The sequence below is a fragment of the Anthonomus grandis genome, chromosome 15 (genome assembly GCF_022605725.1).
Source record: "Anthonomus grandis grandis chromosome 15, icAntGran1.3, whole genome shotgun sequence".
NCBI lineage: Eukaryota > Metazoa > Arthropoda > Insecta > Coleoptera > Curculionidae > Anthonomus > Anthonomus grandis.
The window spans coordinates 12795112-12820198 of NC_065560.1; the positions used below are offsets into that span (position 1 = coordinate 12795112).

The 25087-nt window shown below is 32.7% G+C and overlaps 1 protein-coding gene across 1 annotated transcript in view; it reads left to right on the plus strand.

Annotated features, from left to right (window-relative positions):
- Positions 1-15694: 15694 nt before the first annotated feature.
- The window catches only part of LOC126745020 (matrix metalloproteinase-2-like), a 211130-nt gene continuing 201737 nt past the window's right edge, over positions 15695-25087 (plus strand). Inside the window, exon 1 of the mRNA XM_050452670.1 lies at positions 15695-16383. Coding sequence (XP_050308627.1) covers positions 16207-16383 — 177 coding nt within the window. The 5' untranslated portion in view covers positions 15695-16206. The remainder of the gene's footprint in view (positions 16384-25087) is intronic.

Sequence of the window (25087 nt, forward strand, 5' to 3'; positions counted from 1 at the left end):
AACCAAAAAAAAACGTTAGGTATAGTAAGAAGTTGCTAATGTGGTAAATTTTTAAAGAAATCAGAATGTTCTTTGAGTTTTATTATTGGCGTGCAGACACTACATAAGGCAATAATAATAATCAAATATTAAAATTTTTCAGATGATATTTTTGGGTCAATAGGATGATTTAACATAGGTGGTAAAGTCGAGATTTTAAAAGCTGTTCATTTTAAAGTAATTAATCTATAATCTTCTTGCATGTGGCTATTTTTAAAATAAATATTTTCGGTGCTATATTTTTTACCATTACTTCACGTATATTTTTCCAGTCAATATTGTTCCATGCATGATCCTTTCTTACTAAAAGATCATTTGAAACTTGTTTAAAATTCATAAAATCGTCGTAAGTTATGGGCAGTAGAAGCATATGGACAATGTATGGATTATTCTTTCTAGCAAGTTTTATAATTGGAGCCAACTGGGATAGTAAAAATAAATCGCCCGATCTTTTAACAGCATTATCAATTGCACTATGAGCAGAATCACCTTCATTTTGACCGTGATATGGTTCAAAAAAAGAAATAGAAATAGTATCTATATTTTTAGACAAACTTACCACATGCAAGATCATTGATATTATTATTGAATTTTTATTTTAACCAGTACAGCCGTTTGAAAATAAATTAATATTTGTAACGGCGTTTTGTTAACACGTCAAATTAGATATATAGGGGACGTTTAATTATGCATTTACTGAAGTTCTGTCAATCACCTCCTCACCTCCAGCTAACCTCACTTTAATATGTCAAATGGGAACCCCCATCGTGTGATACATCATAGTAAGCAGCGTAAAATTCTCTATTTAACGGTACCAAAAAAAATGAAATCGGTAAATGTGTAAGCAAATAGTTAGCGAAAATGTCTAGAAATAATGAATATTTTATTTACGCCAAACTTTGGTATGTCAAATGGGTACCCCATGGTGTGATACATTATTTTAAAGGGCATTCATTATGCTATCAATGGTTATAAAAAGAAATAAAATTAATTGACCAAGAAGCAATTAAAGTGTAAATCGGTAGGGTAGAAAAACAAATTTAATTAGTTTAACAAATTTATTTTATTAAATGTTCAAAATGCGCGCCGTTATTAGCAAGACAATAAAAAAGCCTATTTTCAAACTCCTTACGAACATTGGCAAGGGTCTGCCCGCTAATTTCTCTGCATTCTTGAAATATTCTATTTTTTAAATTCTCAATACTCTTAGGTGGGGTTTTATAAACTTTGCTTTTTAAGTAGCCCCAAAGAAAAAAGTCTAGTGGGGTTAGGTCCGGAAACCGCGCAGTCCATTCGATTGCACCACGTCTGCCAATCCACTTTTCTCGAAAATTTTCATCAAGCCACTCTCGAACTACCAAAGTGTAGTGCGCGGGAGCTCCATCCTGCTGAAAATGTATATTATTTTCATTCAATAATATAGCACCATGTTGATCTACTTGATTTTCCATAGATTGGATGATGGAAGGGTATATTGCATTTTCTAAACGGTTTAAATAAATTTCGCCAGTCAAATTTTCTTAAAAAAAATGGCCCGATTATTTCATTCCCATAAATTCCTGCCCAAACATTAATTTTTTGGGGATATTGGGTATGGCCTTTCCGAAAAACATGCGGATTTTCATTATCCCAGTATCTACAGTTGTGTCTGTTCACCAGGCCATTTAAAAAAAAGGTCGATTCGTCACTGAAGCAAATGTTCTTCAATAAATGGGGATCGTCGTCAATTCGCTGGCACATCACTTCACAAAATTGAATTCTCCTATCAAAATCATCTTCTCCGAGTTCATAAAGAATATGAATTTTATAAGGAAAGAACTTATTTTTTTTAAAAACTTTGTGTACGGAACCAGTGGAAATATTTGTTAGTTTTGCGGCCTTTGGTATAGACAAACTTGGATCCATAGCAAATTGTCCTAGTACTTCAACTTGGCATGCTTCATCGACAACTCTATTTTCATATTTTTTCTTATTGCAAATCGATACCGTCTCTTCAAATTTTCGTATCAATTCTAATACGTATTTATGGCTCACGTTTTTATCTTGATACTTTTCATTAAATGCTCTCGCGGTTCTGCGAGCACACCGATCTTGAGCTCCATAAAGGAAAATTATTTCTATTCTTTCGGCTAGCGTATACACCATTTTATTAACTCACTGTTTTAACTAAAATTGAAAAATTGCACGCGTCAAACTGACAGTTTTAACAATAATAAAAGTTTAGGTTTAGCAAAAAATATAAGTGAAATAAATACACATACAAAGTTATAAGACTGTAAAGATTTTTGCAAAAAATTTGAAGACACTCTTTTCTCGCAAATAACGGTACACATTCTTTATTTAAAAAAATAAATAATTTGCTTGAACTAAATGTACTGTTTGTTACCACACATTTTAACTTCTAAATTGCTTGTATTTTTTTCTGATGATCTATTATAAAAAATGTAAGAATTTTAAAATGATGTAGGTACCACACTAAAAGTATTCATTTAAAATACCGAAGTTTGGCGTAAATAAAATATTCATTATTTCTAGACATTTTCGCTAACTATTTGCTTACATATTTACCGGTTTCATTTTTTTTAGTACCGTTGAATAGAGAATTTTACGCTGCTTACTATGATGTATCACACGATGGGGGTTCCCATTTGACATATTAAAGTGAGGTTAGCTGGAGGTGAGGAGGTGATTGACAGAACTTCAGTAAATGCATAATTAAACGTCCCCCTGTATATCTAATTTGACGTATTTTTTTTTTTTTTTAAGAAAGTTGTTAAGGGTGGGTCGTTTTGAAATAAAAGCACTGTATATACATACTCATTTTGTATACATATATACATACATAATTATAATTTTAATCTGTTTAGGTACAGAAGGGGTTTTAAATATTTATTTTTTAGTAGTACAAGTTATTTTCTTTAAAAGGAATTTAACAAAAATAATTTTATTTTAATTAAATATGATATAAATAACCAAGAGCATCTAATGCCAGCATCCATCAATACATTGTGAATTTTATGTTGTACGCACACGGCAAATTCGTTCTGTTTTGGAATCAAATTACATAATCTACCTGAAGTCCTATTTGTTTGAAAAACCTGAAGCAATTGAGTTTTTGTGAGTCTATACTAAACCAGATTTCGAAAAAACGTAGAAATGATTAGTTGCCATAAAGTTACTCACCGGTTGCTCTACTAGTATGTTCTGTATTAGCTCTCTTAGTATGTTCTATTTAGTATTAATCTCTCTATTTGCTTCACTTTTCGCGGTTTCACAAACGCGTTTAACCTCCTCATTTTGTATAAATCTGAATTTTAAAGGAGTGGCAGATATTGGCTAAATGCATACTAATGGTTCATACAGGTTAATAAAAAGCAAAGAAAGCAAATTATATTACTTTTCTTTAAGCAGAAATATTTTTATAAATTTTTTCCTGAATGGTAAAATGCTTTGGCTATCAAAATAATAAACCACGTTCAAGAACTTGTTCTTTAAGAGAAAACTGTAAACATCTGTTTGCTGCAATAAATGTGGGTCGATTTAGAGTAATAAATAAATCCCACAAAAGTACTTGGCGATACTTACAAATTTTAATCAAATCAAAACAGACTGATAATTAAATCTAGGATTATACTAGATAGATGTGCGAATATTTAAATATGGTTATGTAATAGATGAAACTTGATAGAAAAGAAGTTATAGAACGAGATGGAAGCTATCCATCTCAGAGGTTTCCACTTGCGGACTTTTTTCGAGATTCAGTTATATCAACGCAAAAACTCCTTTGCCATCCAACTAACTGTTCCCATTATGTTGTATTATGTATATGTTGGGTGTTTAAAACAGTATTATATTTTAACCTTTTTGTGTATAGTACTGATGAGACTAATTCTAACAGAGAGGTCAAGGTTAAAATTTTTAATAGTTTGCGTGATTCATTAGACGCCTGGACCCATTTTAAGAAAAAAAGTGTCAATGAATATATATCCTAAACGTCTGAACTTTTGAGGTACAGGGTGTTAAAGTTCGCAAAAAAATCAGTTTTTTAATAATAACTTAAACAATATTGCAGACATTTTTATGTATGGTACATGTGTTCTATGCATCAAGGCGCATTTTTTGACGTGCAAAAAATATTTTCTCTGCCAGTGACGTCCTTAAAGGTTGGTGAATCTTTTTAGTGAAAAAAAAATACGCCACTGCTTTTTCTTAAAATAAAAATTATTTTTAAAATCCTCAATCACCTTTTAGCAAATATGATTTCTTGGTTTTTTATCGTCCGATTTTATTTCCGCTTTAAAAAAATAAAAACAATTTTACTTCCCTAAAAATTTGATGCGGTGTGAAAATGTTTGTTCGTCGATTGCAAGCAAATTAAGAGATCAGATTTATTACAAGAAGTATGAAAAGTTAAATAATTTAAATAATTTAAGAAATTCTCATGTTTTTAACGAGTTTAAAAAGTAAATGGGAGTAAAAGTGCTGTAACGCGTCTTTATTTAAATAAATAAAAACGCGGAGTCGCATTTGCATGTTTTTTATTAGCTATTATTTTAAATGTCAAATTGTTAAAAACTACCACAGCGCATCATTTATTTGATTTTGAACTATTTGTTGAAGTTATTTCGTTTCCAGGCTATTATTCTGAATATCAGTAATGGCAAATTATATCAATGCGCGCAATGTCAATAATATGTAAATGGCTAATAATATTAATGGACGCCACTGGCACAGAAAATATTTTTTTGCACATCAAAAAATGCGTCTTGATGCATAGAATACATGTACCAAATTTCATAAAAATGTCTATAATACTGTTTAAGTTATTATTAAAAAACTGACTTTTTTTTAAAAACTTTAACACCTTGTATCTCAAAAGTTAAGACGTTTAGGACTTATATTCATAAAAACTTTTTTTCTTAAAATGGGTCCAGATGATATTCTACTAAAACTGCAATTGCAAAAAACTATAAAAAATTAGGAAAGCTTGGATATATTATATATATTCATAAATATTGGACTAAAATCTCGCATATATTAAGGTGTATTAATTTAAACAATCACGTTTAATTACCAACCGACCTATATAGTCTCTTTAAAATTCATAAAATTTATTTTCCTTAACTTTATGGTTTATTATTATTAGGTCTCGTCACCTCACACTAGGTCAATTATTTGTCAACCTTCGTCATCTATTTAGTGGTTAGTCAGTGAATAGTACCTACAAACATACATATATAAAAACTGTTAAATTTGAAGTAACGCAAATTATGTAATTTAGCCCAATATAGGTACAGGCAATAAGGTTATTCAGATAATTGTAGGACACGAAAAGATTTAAGGATTGTGTTATTTCTTATATCACTTTTCGATATTAGATCTAAATTTGATGAAACTATTTGATGCAGACTCAGATGTTCAATATGTTTAATATTAAAATATGTTTTTGAGTTAAAAGTTCATTTGAACCTCACACATTGATATAGAATATTATACGCAGGTCATCACATCATAATTGTATTAAAAATTTAAACCTAGTCAGTCTTACTCTTCCTCTAAGTCGGACTTCAATCAGGTTCCATCATGTTCCACCTCCTGAGGAATTTATCAATTGATTAGGAGAAGCGATTTTAAACCTTATGTATGAACTAAGGAAGTCCCAAAGATGGCATTTCTTGTGCAGCTTCTCCGTACTCTAGGCATAATATGTATTTCGAATTATTTGCCAGACCATTCTTTCATACATATGATATATTTACTTGGATATGATCTTCGTCTGGAATGTCTACTAGTATTAGAGTAGATTAAAGGGTTGGTTGGCTTCATAAATGAAATCTCTCCTAACTGGGCTAGAGCTCTTTATCTAGGCTGGTCTTTTAGAATTTTTTAGTCTGTATGTATTTTCTTGGTCCGGGCTTGTGGTCTCTCAAACATAAGCCTGCATATTGTTTGGTAGTGACACCATATATATTCATAATTTCTACTTCCTGCTTACATATCCTCCTAAGGTCTATGATTTTTAAGGTTCTCGGATGTGGTTTAGTTTGCACTGGCATCTTAATCAACCTACTATTATCCTTACTTCCCTCTGATCGTGATTCAAGGTGTGTAGTAAACTGGTCGTATAGATTTTTATGAAGATTTTATTCTGCCTTTGTCCTGCTATTAATAACTATCAGTTGTGGGACTCATAACCCAGTTTTTGACCTTAACCTCGCGTTCTGCTGCAATGCCACAGAACGGCTCAGGGTCTATTAATCAGTCTCTGGCTCTTTTCATGGCTAACTTGACTGCTTCCTTAATTTATAAGTGGCCTTCGTAGCCGCGTACTAATAAGAGAGTTAGTTTATTGGACATACTTTCCGTGGCTCCTTAAACAGTTTTTCTTTTGTTCGCCTAGATTTCACCTTATGGAAACTGATGGTTCTTAACGCCGCTTGGCTGTCTAAATATATAATTTTATTTTTATGTTGGATAGACATGGCACAGTATTGAAGAGCGGCAACATTTTGCCTGAAACACTGTGGCATAATTCTAAAAAACTCATAGCAAGATTTGCTTATATATGTCAGCTCGTAAACCTTGATTGATCATTCAGCTGTCTGCGTACCAGACTAGTTCTCCTTTTAATGGGGAGTCACCCTCTCAGCCTTGCCTGTCTGTGATTTTATAGAAAAGTGTCTGTTGAAGTACTATTAAGGAATCATCTTATATGATTATATGTCATAGATTGACTTGACTTCCTTTATTTTCCAGCTCCCAGTCTTTATTTGCATATCTTGAAGGATTTGGCCTTGTTTTTCGCCTTTATTTCTGCTTCTTTAAAGATATTTAAAGGTCCTATAGTTGGAACCTATGGTGTGACACTCAAATCATGCAATAGCTTTACCACTAACCAAAACTTTTTATTTTACTCTCGACACGTGTTTCACTAACGATGTTAGCATCTTTGGGAACAGATTAAAACTGTAGAAATTTGAGTTTTAATCTTCTCCCGAAGATGTTAACATCACTGGTGGTAAAACTGTCTCGTGAGTTGATATTTAAAGGCATTTTTTGAGAAGAGTAATTGAAAGTGTTTCATTTAGTTTTGATTCTTTTAGTCCTTCCAGGGTATTTTTCTTTGTGGAATTTTGTTGATATATAGTGGTTTTAAGCAGGCTTACCAACAAGCCTTTATTCTCGCTTCTTGTCAATTATTTTTAGTGCATCCAGTAAAAATATCTAGTGCTCTTTTTGAAACATAATTCATGTGATTGCTATTACTGTGTGCTTTGCGAAGCACAAGCAATGCATTCTTCTTTTATTTCTTATTCCTTTCCGTAAGTGGATACGAAAACTAATCAGTATAGTAGAGACCTTCTTGGATATAGCCTCAGGCCTCTCTTGCTATTGATGTGTCTTTCCCATGGTTGAACTGATTGTCTGATATTTATGACGTCTTATGCAAAAATATTTATTTATTTTAAATATAACCTTTATTTTCTTGATATAATATATCGAACCACCCTGGTCTTATGACAGACAATGCACTTGCTTACACTAATTGGTTCCTCGCCTTCTGCATGTAATTTTTATGTATTTTTCCTTTTTTCATTTGGTTATTTGACTCAAGAAGTCAATGAGCAGAAACACGTGTTCGCAAATGCAATACTTTTTTGTGCTTCCCGACTTATAGAATATCCCGATAAATCTATCCTTTCATCGTAAGGTAATAGAATATTTGAAATATTTTTTTTGGTAATAAGGAACTATATATTCGCTTATAAAATCCCTTTTGTAAATGAAATTCGCTTACACCTCATGCGGCTGCGAGATTCCCGTTCATAAAAAAAGGATAATTTTACACACTTATTACAACATAACTATTTTGAAACATTCGCTATCTTATCTTACTCTGTAGATTAAATTTAAATTTTTTTTTTATAAACATAAATATGGAAAGTTGGCATTTTTAAATATATCCTAGTAGGAGCAGAAGTTTCCGTTGAGTTATGGACAATAATTGAATACGATATAGCTCCACTGGGCCTAGATAGAACGTTACCAAAGGCATATTTAAAATACATTAGTTTGGATCCAAGCCTGCTGAGTCACTGTAAAGAACATATCTAAGGAATCAATAAAGGAAACAATATAATGTGGTGTCAACAGCATATAATGTTTGTTTTTCAGCTAGGAACGAACACTCATTGGCGGCAATTCTGAAGAGGACGCCAGTCTAAAATCCTAATGGTGAAGTATTCCAACAATGGATACCTTCAATGACAACTCAAATGCATTTAACAAGTCACATTTAACTGCGTTTATGTGGTCAATGGTGGTACCAATTATCAGGTATGTACTGCTTGGTATCATTAGTGCATCGTTTTTCTGCATGCATGCATTTTACTGGAATAAAAATATTGACATGAAATCTCATTGGTGACAACCTACCAGCCACACCCAGGGTGATAAAGGCATCTGGTACAAATAATATCTATGTCCCCTTTACAGCCAACGTCACATATTGAATGCATCTCCTTGATGTGGCTGTATTCTCCCCACTGAAAAGAAAATGTAGAAAGATGCTAGAATAGTGAAAAAAGAAGTCTCGTTTCCAAGGTTGTATGCCGAAAGAATAATTTTCGAACCTCAGAGTTCGGAGCAACCAGTTTGCTTCTTGCAAATCCTGATGAAAAAAAATTTAAGTTTTAAAAAGCATTCCTAATGGCTGATTTGTTGTAGGGGCACTGCGGAACAAGGAAATAACGTTAAAGAGGAAAAAAAGTCAAACCTGGAAGTAAAGCGTCTCTTCTTTCTGAAAATCCTTCAAACGTTCCTGAGGAATCTCGAACTACAGCCGAAAAACCCTGAGACTCCATTCATCTTGCATTTTGCTATACAACAGCTGCTCGCTACCGTCACAGTATAAAGAACAAGATTCTAGTTTATGTTCGGTGCTACCGTGAAGAGAAATACGGAAAAAAAGACCAACTCCCAATGTGGTATTTGCAATATTAATTGGAAAGATTACACAGATATGTGGACTCTTAAATGAATCTTTATTCGATGACATTAATGCCAATAAGGAGTACCAAGTTGACAATAATTAGTCAGTTTTTTTTGTTACATTTGTGATTTTTTCAAAGAATGTGCCTTATTTTACCAAAGTTATTAATATTTCTAAGCATTTATATGGAATTTGTTTTTATATTTCATGTATTTTGATAAGAAATATGTCTTTTTTTCTTAAATATTAGGTTGTAATTGGTTTTTTAAACGATCGCCCTTATAAAATAGATTACCTTCGTTTCTTAATAATATGACTAAGGGGCAACATTTTCCCATGGATGTGCAAGTTGCCCCAACCGTGGGGTAGCTTGAACACGCCAAAAATATTTTTTTTTGGGATTTATGTTTCTACCCATGGTCCTATTCATGGCAGATATAAAAATTGAAAGAAATGGAATACAAGCCAAGCATACAAGCCTTTGAATAGGTCGGTACCAATAAAGTTGTAGAGTTATAAAGTTGTAGAGTTACAATGTACAGCGATGCATTGGAAAATGTCTTGTAAAGGTGTGAAATTAGTAGTTTACTTGTAATCCGGTTCTAAATTGAAATTTTAATGTTTGCAAACATAATAATTTTAGATTTTAAATAAGAACTTACAACCTAAATACCATCTTATAGTAGTAATACCAGAGCATTATGTGGCAAGCTTTGCTTGGTAATAAAAAAATCACTTCTCAAGCAGTTTTTATGTTTTAATGAGATATTTCATTAGGATCGCGAATTTGATGAGTAGAAAAATATTTTTTAAAATAAAAACATGTACTTTTTAAGTTAATGTTCGCACCATGGAAATTAAAAATCAAAATTGACATAAAGAACGTCTAATATTTTCATACACAAAAAATATATGGTTAGGGGTAGTTCGTAACATTTAAGGATGTTCAAAAAAACTCTGATTCCTTAGGGCCATCATTAATCAATAAGCAAACACATAAGGGTTAGCGAATGATGAGTTCTTCGAGACTTAATTTAATAGTGTACCTTGTGTAAAGCCCCCTTTGACAATGCTAAGTTTAACGAAAACAACTTTATAATCACAAACCAGTTTTACCACAAACCAAACTTCTTTATTTTATTCTAGACACGTATTTCGCTAACGATATTAGCATCTACAGAAGAAGAATAAAACTAAAATAAAATTACATACAAAATTTATATTTTTCTTTACAAAATACACTAGCGCAAAAGGCAAACCCTATGGTACTCGAGTATCACGAGTAGCGCTAGTGTTACGAAGATGCATCTGTATATTTTTCTTAAACTTGTGCAAGTTGCAATCTTCGGACAAGACGTGCTTTGGAAGCTGATTCCACAAACTTGCACTTCTCCATAAAAAGAAATCCCGATATAGCTTTCCAGTCTCCAGACACACTAGGCGTCTGCAGATGGATTCTATATTCATAAGTCGCATCTGTCTGTCAAGTAGGTCTTGGGTGCACAGCTCTAGGTGATTACCGTGTTTATTTACCGTGATGGTATCGATAAACCAGAGTAAGGTCTGCCACCTTCCTTCTATGCGCCAAACTGTCCAAGGTTCTGATTACCTCTGGATCTCATATAAGTGCAGAGCTCTATATCTGGGACCAATACTCAAGAGACATTCCAATCTGAGCCTTGTAAAGCGTTAAAAGCGATTGCGGTGTATAGGCTGCTTTAGCTATTCCTGCTACATGATCATGCCAAGATATATTACTTATATACCAACCTCCACACCAAAGCGAAGTGACGAAGATAGCAGCAAAGTAAGCTCAGACATCATAAGGCTTGGACCGGCAAAAGGCACCCTTCTTCGTAAATACAACACCCTGAGTCTTAGCTGTGTTAAACTCAATCCAATTGCACTCACCCTAGTCTAAAATCATGTTAAGGTTGGCATTAATAGTTGTTACCTAGCGACGCTTATGGCACTAGATGTCATCTGGTTTTATGAACTGTCATCAGCAAAGCTGGAAAATAAAGAATTTTGGTTTGTCGTAAAACTGTTTGGTGATTTAAGTGTCACACTTAAGGTTCCAACCATAGGACTATACAGAATATATGGTTAAGGGTAAGTTGTAGTACCCTGCATATTTTTTCTCCTAATGATGATCAAAAAAGTTTTTTTGGTTCCTTGTGACCAGCATTAACCATTAAATAAATAAACACATAATGGTAAGAGAAATGTGTTAAGTGCATTTTTTTTTTCAACACATTTGCGTGTAAATAGATGATGCTCTGAATCTCCAAATGCCGTACTTACCCCGTTTCTAACCTCAAAATTTTTTGTTGTTTTGTTTTGGCAGAGTAAAAGAGCGATTGTCCCCCAGTACGACATTTGATTTTATCAGTTTTATCCTGCGAGTGTATTAAAAACTAGTATGTCATCAAGGGCAAAAAAATTGTTAATTTAGCATTAATTGCTGATAATAATAGGCAAGGTGGTAAGTATTTTTTACTTAATAGTCGCTTTTACTTTTTAAGAAGTGCCTTTGTATGCTAATATATTTAGTTATTTTTTTTGTATACTATTATTTGGTATTTTGTTAGGAAGAGAAGCAAGTACATCGATAAATATCTTATCTGGTATTTTAATATCACCACCTGTGGATAATATAGTCGTTCCAGCAACCAAGAATATTGACAAAATAAACTTTCAACCAGCAACGAATGATTTAGACTTAGCAAAAGAGGATTTTCCTCTTCCTGATACAAATCCGTCATTAAATCTTAGCCAAAATCTACCAGGAACGTCAAATGCTTTTAAAACGAAAAATTCATCCATTATCCCAAAGATGCTGGTCATACACTTTTCTAAAAGGTAAAAAACACTAAATCTACAGCATCACAAATACATTTAATAAAATAACGAAGGTTACATAGTAGTGCCACTTTATTGTAATCTTTGTTTACTTATATGTCAGGTGTTTTGTGTATGTTATGGTAAGTTTTTGTTGAATTCTCCTTTTTTCGGGTTACATAATTTTAATTATTGTTTAGGTCTGATGATGCTCTAGTCGAGCGAAACATGTAACCTTCGTTATTTTATGAAATGTGTTTGTGATGCTGTAGATTTCGTGTTTTTTTACCTTTTATAAAAATGCTTTCAAAGGTTGGCAAATAATACTTCAATTATCTTCTTTATTAAGTTTAAGGAATACAAGTTTTATACTCACATAATAATGTATGTTTTTTATTTTAGGAAAAACACGAATATTATCGGCTTCATCAGAAGAATACGTTGACTCTTCAGAAGATTAATTTTTATATGAAAATGATGACATAGATTATGAAAGTGACCCGTTTCAAGATATACTTCAAGTTATGAACCTTCTGAGGAGGATGAAGATTCGGATATTGATAAAGAACACTTTTCTCCAAAACGAAGAAAACAGGAAGTGTTATTAACATCCAAAGACTTTCTACCGAATAATTCTGATTTACCGAAAAAACGAAAAAAATGCCGTAAGGCCAATAGAAAGCTTTGGAAATTTTCAATAAATAAGAATTTAAGACTAAGCGGTAAAACTTACGTCAATCGTAGTGGTAGAGAGATTGCCGTGAAAAAACCGAAGAAAGTGGATTGCACAAACTGCCGTTTTAAATGCCAAGATAATATTTCCGAAGCACACAGACACACTTTATGTTTGGAATATTATCAACTAGCAGACTATGTCCGTCAAAAAATGTATCTTGCCTCTCACATCGAAAATGTTGCTACTGCAAGAGAAAAAAATAGTCCAAAAACAAAAAACAGGAAATGCTCACGACATTATTTTTTGAAAGACGAATTTGGTAAAAAACATAGAGTGTATTTAAAGTTTTTTTGCGCAACTTTTGCCATGTCGCACAGAATCATAGAAACTTGTGCCGAGCACATGAGCAATTCTGGTGTGTTTACTGGGTATGATAGAAGAAGAGATACCATTCCACCCAACAATACATCTGAAGAAATAAAGCAGCTTGTTAAATATCATATCGATAGTTTTCCCAGGATTGAGTCCCATTATTGTAGGCGTGATTCGACAAAGCACTATCTTTCTTCGGAATTGAACATTTCCCAGTTTCCTGGTTTGTTTATCAAAAAATTTTCCATGAATATGAACCTACACTGGCATTTTACCTTCCGAAGAAAGACCAGTGTTTTCAATGCAATGCTTATAATAGTGCGAAGGATAAAGCAGACTTACAAGAAGATCATGATAAACATAAAAAACGCGAAAAGGAAGCCTTGGACATGAAAGCTGCAGACAAAAAAAAAGGCAATACAAGAAAAAGGTACAACTTTACAACAGGTACAACTTTACAACTTTACCTTTTTTGATGGATCTAATTCTGATGGCCATTGTTTCATTTGGGATGAGACTCATGGAAATAAGGGAAGCGCAGAGATAAGAACTTGCCTTCTTAAATACCTTTTTAATTTACCGAAGTCAGTAACTCATGTAGCATCATTTTCCGATACTGCTGGCGGCCAAAATCGTAACAAAAATGTGGCTGCAGCAATGCTTTACGCAGTAAACAAAATCGAGAACCTTAAAATAATTGATCTAAAATTTATGGAGTCTGGGCATTCCTACCTTGAGGCTGATTCGATGCACGCCACTATAGAAAGGGCACAGAAACACAAAAAAGTCTATTCAATCCGTAAATGGGCTCTTTTAATTTCAATGGCAAGGATTAAGCCTCGTCCATACAATATCAATATTTTAGAGTTTAATGACTTTTGATCTACAACAATTGGTGTCCGAAATTGTTGCAAATACCACAGATAACACCAATAATGAAAAAGTCAACTGGTTGCATGTAAAATGGTTTCCTTTCCAAAAGGAAAAACCATCTACCATATTCTATAAATATGCCCTTTCCGACGAACAATTTCTAGAAATTGATATAACTCAAAAAGGCAAGCCTGGAAAAAAGAAAACCTGGAAATGTGTAGAATTAAAATCAAAATATAGTTCTAGACTTCCAGTGTCTCAAAAAAAGAAATCTGATTTAATTTCTCTATTAAAAAGTAAAATAATACCGGATGATTATGCTTCTTTTATAAATGGAATTCCGCAAACAGGTAATTCTGCTAAACTAATTGAAACAAAATCTGATGACTAATCTTAAGTTATATTACTAATCTTAAGTAATTTTTAGTTAAACAATAATTATGTACTTAGCTAGTAAGTAATAAAGTAATAAAAACTTTTATTTTAGAATTAAACTGGTAGTTACTTCATCCCTCTTACCCTTAATGTAGCTCAACAAATGTGTTAAGTGCAGGCAGTCGATACTAATTAAATTTGTTCAAGCCTAATTATAAATTTAAACAAAAAAAAAGTTGAATGTTTTAATTGAAAACACCATAATTTTACTTAAAAACAAAATATGTGCTAATTAAGAATCTAATACCACGAACAGTCAAACTTTAAAAATGAAGTTCCTGCAAATTAACATTTTTGTACTTACCACATTTGCGTGCTACACCATCGATAACAAAAATTATTGGTTGCTGATGCGAAGAATAAGATTAAAACAAACCAGAAAAGCTAGTTGTGAAAACTAAGTTTATTAGTTTCACTGAAGAAGAACCACAGTTTGTGTAACCACTTTTTGCTTTATGAAACCTTAAACACTTAGTTCTATTAACAACAAACATAAAATTTTTAATAAAATTTGTGAGTACTGCAACAATGTTCTTTATATTAAATAACCAAAAAATGTAGTTACCTAAACCATAGGAGGAGTTCTAAAAAAGCTACCAGAGTTTTAGTTGCCAATTAACAATAGGAACGCCCTATTCCTCGTACTATTTTATACCTGCTCTTATAACTAATTTGTTGACCTGCCCTCTATGCTAGCCACACTTTCGGGCTACTATTACTAAGTTTTTAGTTATGGCAGCCTTTTTTTTCTCAGTGTACTTTTTAATATATCAAATCGCAAATAATCAAAATACCTACAAGTCTGTAATAATAAATACTTGGTTTCGTATTTCTTGTTCCGCAAGGTGTGCAATCATGCAGTTTTTCAATTTTTTCACCGTAACAACCGGCGAAATTGTTGCTTACGTTCTAATAAAAGCGGTAGTTCACGAAATTTTCTACAATCTCCTTATGTGACTCAAAATTTGGGTTGGGGGATGCGTTAAATATTATATTATACTGAATTAAACATCAGGGTCAGCAATGGTGCGTTTTTTAAATAAAATATGAAAAAGATATTTAAAGAAACCGTTCGCAATTCTAGACATAACTTAATAGTTCGGACTTGTGTAAGGCCTCTTTGGCCACGCTCAATTTAACCAAAACAACTTTATAATGTGCGTGGTAGCTCTAATAGAAGTTCCGACATAACTCATATCGCATATCTAATCAGCTGATGACGACGACGCCACCACCGCTGACGTCGTCTCGCCCGGCGCTACAAACGAGACGTCGGCCATCGACGCGACGCCCGCGTTGCGCGACAAAGAAAGAGCGGTGGATGACCGACGCTCGCTCTCGCTTCCTCTTGAAGCGCGAAAGCGATAGGAAGAGGAGGAGTAGTAGGGAGGGGAAGGGTGGCGAGGGGTCGCCCCCCCGACGGTCGCCCTGAAAACAAAATACAATCTTGAAAACAGCTGAACAACGTTTTCGATTTCAGTCTTGCTCACATACAAGTCGGTTGTTTCGTCGTGTGTCGTCGTCGTCAGGGCACCGAGTAAAGAGAGCAGCAGCAAATAAGCAGGCGGTGCGCGCGCGAGTATTATAATGATCACTAATAATTTAATTTAAAATCACTATCGTATCATATTAAAACGATTTTTCTTGATCAGGTTTAAGGCCGCATTAAAACGAGAACAAAGCAACAGTTGTTATTATTGTTATTATCATATTATAGCGTTCTGACGAAATCAAATAATTATGAGGTGTGTTCGCACCATCAGGCCGGAGCACACGCACTATTATGATAGGGGCACGATAAAGCACTATTTAAAGCGGTGAAAATGAAATGGGTTCGAAAACTCGCACTATTCTAGTCAACTAAAAAAAAAAGTATAAAAAAAGTTATTGCAGCACATATGTAACCCTCGTCGCGCGCTCCGCTGCTGTCGCAATCGTTTCTTTGTGGTAACAAAACTATTGTTACAAGAGAGTGACAATGGACACCAATAGAGTGAAAATGGTACTTCTGCGGTGTTGCAGTGTCACACTCAAGTGTCGGGGGTGGTATTTCTTAGTGTTGCTTTATTTGTTGATCGTCGATAAGTGCCAGTGTCAACCGAACGCAACTAGTAACAGTAGGATATTCAAAAGGGAAGTTCTCGATGGGAACTTGGTAAGTTAAATTTGGCGCCAAAGAGTTACTACACATGAGTGACATCTGTTATACATTTTTACCGTTCATCATTATGGATGCAATGGCTTTATTATGTACTCCAATTCTCACCTTATCTACTAGTAGTTATCTAGGTCGGTTTAATACGTGCTTATTTTTTTTTCACAGCAAACAAACTGTGTGTATTTATTGCGTTATTTATAGTTACACAACAAAAAAATCGGTCTGTATAACGAATTGGTTGTTTATTATACGAGCACTCTATTTATACTTTCAGTATCCAATGAAAGCTGATTAGTTGGAAAAGCGACTTAAAAAATATATAGGATTGGAAGATTAATTATGTAGATAAATACACAATTTATTTTCGATCCATCTCCAATAGCTCTAGATTCGTTTTTAACTTAAGAAAATATGACAGAGTTTCAGAAAAAATGTGGTAAATACTCTTGGATGGTTACCTGTAGAGAATCTTTATCTTCATCAGTTGGCAGTTTTTGTGCATCGATTGCTTGGATTGACATCCTCCCCTGCTTACCTTCGTGAAAAATTCAGTTTTCGAAGAGATGTGCACGTCCTCAATCTAAGATGTGTAACTAAATTATCGGCTCCTCGTTTTCATTCTGTCTTATTTCACAGATGTTTTTTTTAATGCTATTTCGGTGTATATTGAACTTCCGAATTCACTTAAGTGCATGTCTATTGCTGGTTTTAAAGTAAAATCAAAATCGCATTTTCTCACGTTACAGATGTCTTATAATTTAAAGGGAAAATTTTTAAATTTTTTTTCTTTTTTAGTTTTATGTCATTGCTTAAATTCCAACTCAAGATAGGTTTCATGGATTTTACGGGTTTTCTATTATCTTCTTTTTATAACTCCTATCTGTGTAATTTGGTATATATTTTTGTTCATGTAATTAGAGGTTAACTTGATTAGCCCTAGGCTAGACTCCGCGTTTGTACATTTTGGTATACGAGACATTATTTATTTATTTATTTATTTAATAGCTAACGATATACACTTGTATAGGACGAAGCTTGACAGAGTGAGGTAATTCTTAACAAATTAAAAAGCGAGTAGGTAGCTAAAATATGGAAAAAACTAAATTTAAGATACTAATAATTAGGCCTTATTATTGATTCTGATCTTCCATTTCATGAGTGTATAACCCTGATAGCTATTAAATTTATCATTAACCAATGAAAACTTTTAGGTCAGGTTTAACAAAAAATCTTTATGTTCTTTAGTGTTATTCAACTGCAACGTCTGCGATATCGTGTTTGGAGCATGCTTAGATCAAGTTGACCCTTGTGGAATTTAAACAGTTAAAAATGCATGCTTTCCTTTTATTTTTGTTTTTAATAATTCAATAATGTTAACTCTTTGAACATTTCAAGGTAATTGAAAATGTTCAAAAAGTTAATATACAAAGGCCTCACTTAAAAAAGGTTTTTTTGCATGTGCTAAAATGTGTGCAAATATAAAGTTTTGCAGAGCATTTTTTTTATATTAAAAAAAAAACAAAAAATATCGAAAAAATATTTCTTTTTGCAGGATTTGATAAGCAGTGTATTGAGGGAGGTATTTTAGACAAATTTAATAAAAAATATTGTTTTCCACGAATAAAAGACAGCAAAATTGTCTCTTCTCTTCGGACTTATCACAGCGTTGTATGTGTGTGTGTGTGGCTAAATATGACAGTCACACCTCACTGTGATAAATCGGAAGGCCATATTTAACGCTCGATATCTTGAGCTAAACTAAATCTAAAGGAGAATCAGTACAGTGAAAATATACTATAAACACAACCCAACCCCATCCCTCCCCATTAAATCCTACAAAAAAAAAATAAAATAAAAAAATTTTGAACATAATAAACAGAACAGGATTAGTCCATTAATACCAGTTCAGGACTAATAAATAATTTTCGTTGAGAACTTTTAGAAGAAGCAAAAATTTTGTTTTTTATGAAAAGAGGATGCTCAATAAAAAAATCCACTTTTTATATTGAATTTTCATAGGATTTTCTGAATTTTGACATCCATTTCTAGGATGTCAAAATGGTAAATATCTGTTAAATGCAAATACCCACCCAGGCAGCATAAACGCGTTGCATGCATATCCCCAGGATACCTAATTGGTATATTCCTATTGAAATAGCTCATTTGGCATATGCTAGGCGTATTCAGGAGATATCCAAGGTCACCATTGAACATGAGCCAGAAGTATATTTTTATCTTCTATACTTCTATATAATATGCTAGGTAAGGTATGCTAGGTTAATTCCTATGCCTGCAATATTTTTTCATGTTTTAAAATATATCTTGGCATACGTAATTATTTATACAAGGTGTCAATTTAAAAAGTTTCAATGTGAGTGTTATGTAAAATATAATAGTTGGAAAAATGCCGTAGGGAATAATAGTCATAGAGGTTGGAAAAACTAGAACCACCATATTTTTATGAATGGGTGAGTCATCCTTAAGTATCCCCACTCCGACATTTTTAAATGGTATATTAAGTGGAAAAATTAAATATATACTCGACTAAATGTAGATACTACTGTCTACAAAAGAAATGTTTAAAATCATATATACAGTGCATCCGTAAAGTAGCGGACAAATTCAATAAAAATGAAATGGACCGTTTCTGAACAAAATACCCGAACCCGTCGATTTTAATATTAGGTTTAGGGTTTTTCTACGTGGAAATTAAGTATATCGGATGACAAAAAAGATATGACATTATCAACATGTTTTTTAAATGGAAACCACAATTTTTTAATGCAGAAAGAACGCATTTTTTACAAAAGATTGGTACAGATGAATAGTGGTTACATAAGCAATTTTGAACGAAAAATGATGATAAAATGTAAAATTAAAGAAATACTTATCTAAATTAAACGTTTAAATTAGGTATCTGACAATAACCAAGGCGATTTAAAAAATCTTTTTGAACATTGTCAATGACATTTGGAGTAATATTTCTAATTTCCTGGCGTATTTGTTCTTTTAAATCTTCTAAACTCGGCTGGTTTAGTGACATACACTTTACTTTTTATGTATCCCTATAAAAAGTAATCGAGGGGCGTTAAATCTGGCGATCTGGATGGCCATTCAATGAACCCTCGTCTACCTATCCAATGATTAGAAAAAACTTCATCTAGATAATTGCAAACGGGTAAAGCATAGTGTGGCGGGACTCCATCTTGCTGAAAAAAAAATCACCCTGTATATTTAATTTCTACGTAGAAAAACCCTAAACCAAATATTAAAATCGACGGGTTTGGGCATTTTTTTCAGAAACGGTCAATTTCATTTGTATTGAACTTATCCACTACTTTACGGATGCATTGTATATACTTCGCCCTGTATCTCAGAAACAAAGCAACTCCCGACATACGTTCATAGGAGCTTTTTTTCATAAAACGACCTAACGATTCACCCTGTATAGTTTCGTACCGTAATTAGGAAGCACCCTGTATATCTGTAAATACAGATAATATTGGGTGTTTTTTATTTAACTTTTTTTGTTAGTATTTCAATGTTTTGCCAAAAAAACTTCAAAAAAATGCTGAGAATAGAGTTATAAAAGTAATACTTGATTAAGATATTCTGTGTATATATGTGTATATAGGAAAAACGCTATGGATGATTAGAAACTGCGTACCAATTTTCAGAAAAGTATCTACAGGGGTATCGCATTTATCGAAAAAAATAAGTTTTTCCTTTCAATTTTACCACCCTGTAGTGTAACTACAGAAGGGTAATCTAAGACGTTTAGGCCATATGTTCATAGAAACGTTTTTGCTTAATTGAGCCATGGAACACGCCACTGAATTATGTCGCAATATTAAAAAAAACACCCTGTATATGCCAGAAATATCGCTTCTGCATATACGATATTTGGCATATTTGTATCAAATGAGATATAGTTGGCTTTAAAACCGCAATGTCTGCTGGTTGTAGTAAATGTGCTGTGTGCTATACATATAAGATTAGGTATATCATTATCATTATTAAAAATGCTTAAATACTGCGGCTTATGTGACCATCAAATAATAGAAGAATAGGTTTTGCATTCATTGAAACTCTGATCTCCCTAATATCCAGTCAAGAGGCATAGATTCAACGACAGCCTCTGGAGTTTTCACGTACGGGAAAACTGCAAGAGGTGGACAAATACTACTGTCTGCTGAGATAGTTACTAACACTCTACTACATTTTCTTTCTCACTTCCTTTCTTAACTATGTAGGTGTCTTAATGCCAGGAACTTGGCCAGTTTTCGGACAAGGAGAGAATCCAGATTTTTTTGCCAACTCGTTAAACCATGCTTGAATATATTCTTCCGTAACTTAAGTGCGATATTTTTGCATGTTGCGGATCTGTTGTTTGTTAGACTTTATTTTGCCTTATGAAAAAAGAAACATACCGCTTCTCACCTGGCCGTCTATCTTTAAACCGGGTTCTTTAAATTCAAAATATGCTTTATTGTAAAACAATTTTTATATTGTTGTTAAGAACGCTTGATAGAGTACTAGTCCTATAACTAAAATTAAAATATTACAAAACTTTACACAAAAAAATATAAAGCTAAAAATAGAAGCCAGATATAGGAGTATATGTTAAAACAGTAAAATAAACATCAGAGTAAAGAAACATTTACTATTGTACCAATAAATAATTATAATTTATCCTAATTTAAACACAAAATACATGCAAATCAAATACTAGCAATGAAAAGATGTGAACTGAAAACCTAAATTGGGCAAAAATCTTTCAGGGAAAGATTACTCTGAAAGGCTATAGTAGCCCTTATAAAAAAAGTCTTGGTAGAGCGTGTAAATACCAAGCTGGTGTTACTTTGTCCTATGGATAAAGCTAGATGATCGAAATTCTTCTTACTTTACTCATTTTTTTATTTGTTTAGATCTAGGAGTAAGTAATCTAACATAGGAGGAATGCCGAGTATTATAACCTGCATCCGCTCTAGTAAGTCCATTGTTATGGTTCTTAAAAATAAGGCCGTTTTTTAAATAAAAATACAACACAACTTTATAACAGTTTATTCCTTCTGAACGTTAGAATGTCTCTGGTGAAATGTTCATATTTTTCTGCGTATGGGATTCTGTGGCACTCTAATGCAAGCTCTGATCCAATATATGGTCTATCAGACTCTGTGGTATACCGCTGTGTAAAAAACTCACACAAGTTTTACTTTATTACGATTTCTTAGCTTGTTTAGTTCCAGTAAACAGTTCCATAGCAAGTGCTTGTAAAGCACTTGTTGACCCAGGTGTTATCAAGTGCGTTCAGGGCAACCTACCCCTAACATATTATAAGAATCTGCTTGTTATTGTAGGTTCTCCTATTATTTTTTTTTTGCACATACGAATATTGCAAATTCGTCTGTCTAGAAGACCGATGCAAGATTCCTTAAAGGACGAAATAGCTTCCTCTGACTGTGGTACATCAGATCCTCACGAATTGCTGTTCCACTCTTCTTTGCTTGGATAGGCAACTTCGAAAAGTGGATTAAAATTGTATTTGGGAATCATGAGATCCGACATAATTTCTAATGTTTCATTCTCTCAGATATTCCAGATTCTTTAATGTCCTGTCAAGTCTTCAAAGTTGTTATATCACAGCCGATATAGTCTCAGTCTGGCTTAATATCTTAGAACCTATTCTTGTAATTTTTTTGTTGTGTAAAATTAATGACGTTTCCCCTAAACCACTCTTGCATATACCATAATCAAAATAATTTAATTACAAAGTCAGGTGAATATTAAAATTTATATACATTAATTATATTTGATGATAGTAAATTTTTTTAAGTTCCCTTAAAAAGAGTTTCAATTATACAGAAAAGTGTACATTTAGAATTTTGTCTAAAAAATGCAATAGAATTAATTTTGAGAAGTTCAATGTTTGCAACAAACAAATAAAGCTGGAAAAACGTATTATAGGTTGTTCAATTTAAATATTTTCACAATATTGCCAGTTTTTAAAGGATATGTAAAACCGTGATATTAATTATTCATTAGTAGGAAATATATCCTTGGAAACTCGGACCACACACATATTTATTATAAACATAAATAATACCTGTCTATATGTATAAGAAGATGGAATATATTATAAGAGCTTTGTTGAACACATCCTGCCATACGATATATACACATCAAAATGGTCTAGGGAACACATACAAATATGTTAATATTTTTGAGAAGATTGGAAAAAAGTTAATTATTGCAATTTTTTTACATTATTCGAATAAAATAACAATATAATTATTAACTTTTTTTGTAGATTATAATTTACTCATAATTTAGGGCCCAAATAAAAATAAAAAATAAAATCCCATTTATTACCGTTTATTAAAAAAAATTATATAAAAATAAAAATTTACCAAATACAAATTAAACTAGTAGCCAGATGGTCCACTTCTATTATTATAATACTTTGGCATCGCCTAGGCATACTTAAAATTATATTATTAATTAATTCTTGGGGCAACTCCTCCCAAACATGTGTCACAGCAAGACGAAGCTCCAGAGCGCTTTGAAAAAAGTCAAATCGTTGAAGAAGTTGCCTTTTTAACCAATCCCAAACATGTTTAATTCGATTAAGGTCCGGTGAGGTAGAGGGCCAGGGTAGAAGATTGATTTGATTTTCCTCAATAGCGATTCGTACAAGCCGTGCTCGATGTGGTGGGGCATTATCTTGTTGCAACAACGAATTTGGGCCCATTTCGCGTAAATATGGAACAATTACAGGCAGTAGTATATTATCCCTATAACTTATTCCAGTCATTGTATTTTCCACAAAAATGAGTCTAATGCCCACCCCAAAACATTAGTGATCCACCACGTTGCCTTACTACTTCCCGGGCATGACGCAAACGACTTTCATTATCTTCCTCTCTCCAGACACGAATTCTGGAATAAAATGAAAGAATCAGGATAAAATGAAAATCAAGACTCATTCGTAAAAAGAACTGTGGCCCATCTTTCTTGATTCCAATTAACATGTTCTTGGCACCACGTTAATCTTGCACCTCGATTTCCTAAAGTTAACCGAGGGGTCTTCTGGCATGAAGTCCTCTCTCATGCAAAACGGTTTCTAATAGTTTGACCTGAAACCTCGACGTTATGCAATCGTGAGAGCTGCTGAACCAAAACAGAGATTTCTTTGAGCTTGCAAAGTTATAAAACGGTCTTGGGCAGGTGTGGTAATTCGCGACGGGCCTTGATGCCTTTCTCTAACATCATTTGTCTCTCTATATCTTGTCCACAAACGGTTAATTACACTGGGAGATGTATCCAAAGCTCTTGCAACATCTCTTTGACTTGTTCCTGCCTCAAGCATTCCGACTGCTCTTAGCATTTCCTCTCGAGTTAAATGTCGGCTTTCCATTTTTATTGAATAAAAACTAAATCACAATTAATTCATGCGTTATTTCGACAAAATATGCAAGTAGCAAAAAACGCTGTTCTGGCATGATTTTTTGTACCCAAATATTTATTTTACTTCGTTGGTATCTTAATATTAAAGGTAGTATCTATTCCGTATGAAAAAATAAATATATAAAAATTTATAAGGCGAAAAAAACTATATTTCTAAGTGTTCCTTAGACCATTTTGATGTGTATATCGATTTGTCTATAGTATGCAATAAACCAGAATCAATTGTTCACATTAGAAAATATCATTTTATATTTTCTAATGTGATAGAAACTGCAATGTGTTATCTTGATATGGCAATTGACTATCAAAAACACTTGAAACAAATTAAATTAATAATAGTGGTACGGTTTGATAGTGAAAATAGTTCTAGATATCTCAAAGCAATTCATGAAAAAAGTCAAAACTTGCTAGTTTAGAAATATCTGATGATTCTGAGGTATCCTTACCCGAAAAAATATATAAATTTGAACCATAGCTGAATATATGAGAGCGGTTTCTCAGAACTATTATTCTAAAAAAAAAATTTATCGTAATTTTATTTTCTGGACTAATGTGACCATGGTTTTCTAAAAAAAATAGAACAAATTGCTAAAAAGACAACTTGCAATCAAATGGAAAAGTTACATAATATTACACAATTTAGTTTTAGTAAATATTTTAATAACAGCTATCGAAGCAACGAGATTATAAAGGCATCGTAAAAAACTATGCAGTGAAAATAACATTTTGTAGATTAAAAATAATCTATTGGTTAAAAAAAGACGAAATTTCAGTAATCTAACTTACATTTGGTCTTTAAGAAATTTTACCAAACATGCGTGAAACAAAAGTATCCGTGAAAAGAATGCTTACTTTAAAAGTTTATCAGAAACAAACGATTTTGTAATACTGTAAAAAAAATAAATATTATACATATCACTAATTCCAAAATTCGTCCTAATTTAAATGATGGTAATATCCTTAATAACTGCTTTGCTCATTGTAATAGTTTACCTGATAGCTAACCTATATTAACCTAACGTTATTAATAATAAGCGTAGTTTTAGATTAATGGATGAATCAACTCTAGTAAAAGTAATGAGTTTAATCAGTACCAACTCTGTTGGAGAAGATGATCTATATCTAGATTCTATAAGAAATTTAACCTCATGTTTACCTTTTTGCAAAAAACCGCTTTTAAATATTATTAATAAATGTATTTTGGAAAATACTTTTCCTGACTTGTGGTAAAAAG